Below are 1,249 nucleotides of genomic sequence, written 5' to 3'. Positions count from 1 at the left end.
GATTGCCCTACTCCCCACATACAGTATACACTTTACTAGATACAATAGTGTCTATACCTAGTGTTCACCACTGTTAGAGAAATGCTAAATGTATAATGGACTGTGACAACTTCAAAAAGACATTTGAAAGCACATCCATTTGTTCACCCCAGGCCTACATTGTAGAATATTAAAACACAACTCCATGTCTGTCTTACAAGAATGTTTTTAGTTTATTGTGGCTGTTTTGTACAAATGAGTTGTTTGAAACAGAAACTAACACATGTCAGTGATGCGCCTCATGCTCATGAATCTGGTGTTGCTGAAGCCCTGGTCCCTGAAGCTCCTGTACTCTCCAGGCTTCATGTACATCATCCTGCCTCTGAAGTGGGGCTGCTCATACATGAGCCAGTGGCCATCCATCACGTTGCAGGACTGGCAGTCAGACATACGGTAGCGATCCATGATGGAGTCACAGTCATCCATCAGCTCCATACTCTGACCACCGTAGCTCTCCCTCTCGTAGATCTTCATTCTGAACTGGCCTCTATGCTGTAAAAGTAATGAAACAATATGAACTTCAGGTTGCTGTCTGTTTATCTGTGCATGTGTTTCCATACATAAGTAGCTAGCAGGCGTCCCACTGCTTCTAGTTCAACACATTCACATTTATGAAAGTGATCACATCATGTAGTATTTTCAAACTTCAAATTTGAATAGAATGGATTTTGGCCACTTACATGAGGGATCATACGGCAGGACCTGATGTTGTCGAACATCATGCCCATGCTCTGCATGCGCTGCATGTCATTGTACTCGCCCCTCTTCATGAAGAACTGGTTTCCCATGAAGCTGGAACGCTCGTACACCATGAAGCAGCCGCTCTCCACCCTGCAGGACTGGCAGCGGCTGAGGTAGGAGGACATGTCGGGACAGTCGCTCATGCACTCATAAGAGCGCCCCTGGAAGTTCTTCTCCTCGTAAAAGGTGATCTGCATCAAAGGGAACAAGCACAGGATGATCAACATCAACACCTTTGTAAGTTATAGACTCTAACACTAGCAAAGAAATTCAAATATAGCTGAACAGTACAGCTGGATTTACACTGGAAAGCATTCTTTAAAACAAATTGTAATTTATCAATGACTAATTTGAAGACAGACTTGTACCTTGCCCATGTTGGTGGTTTAGTGAGCTTCGGTGTTGGTGTGCTGACCCTGTGTTGGTGCACTGTTTTTATACAAAAACCTGGGGGCCAACTTGTGTTGTT

At 44.0% G+C, this 1,249-nt stretch overlaps 1 protein-coding gene across 1 annotated transcript; it reads right to left on the bottom strand.

The window, feature by feature from the left end:
* Positions 1–255: 255 nt before the first annotated feature.
* Positions 256–977, bottom strand: LOC308365194 (gamma-crystallin M1-like; the record flags this gene model as incomplete). The annotated part of the gene is made up of 2 exons (XM_080838549.1): positions 256–531; positions 720–977. 2 exons carry the CDS (start codon positions 975–977, stop codon positions 256–258), a joined length of 534 nt encoding a protein of 177 aa, XP_080694675.1.
* Positions 978–1,249: the final 272 nt, after the last annotated feature.

Source organism: Sprattus sprattus (genome assembly GCF_963457725.1).
Source record: "Sprattus sprattus genome assembly, chromosome: 5".
In the NCBI taxonomy this organism is placed as follows: domain Eukaryota; kingdom Metazoa; phylum Chordata; class Actinopteri; order Clupeiformes; family Clupeidae; genus Sprattus; species Sprattus sprattus.
Note: the sequence above shows the minus strand (reverse complement) of the source record. Positions and strands in the feature narration are given on the sequence as shown.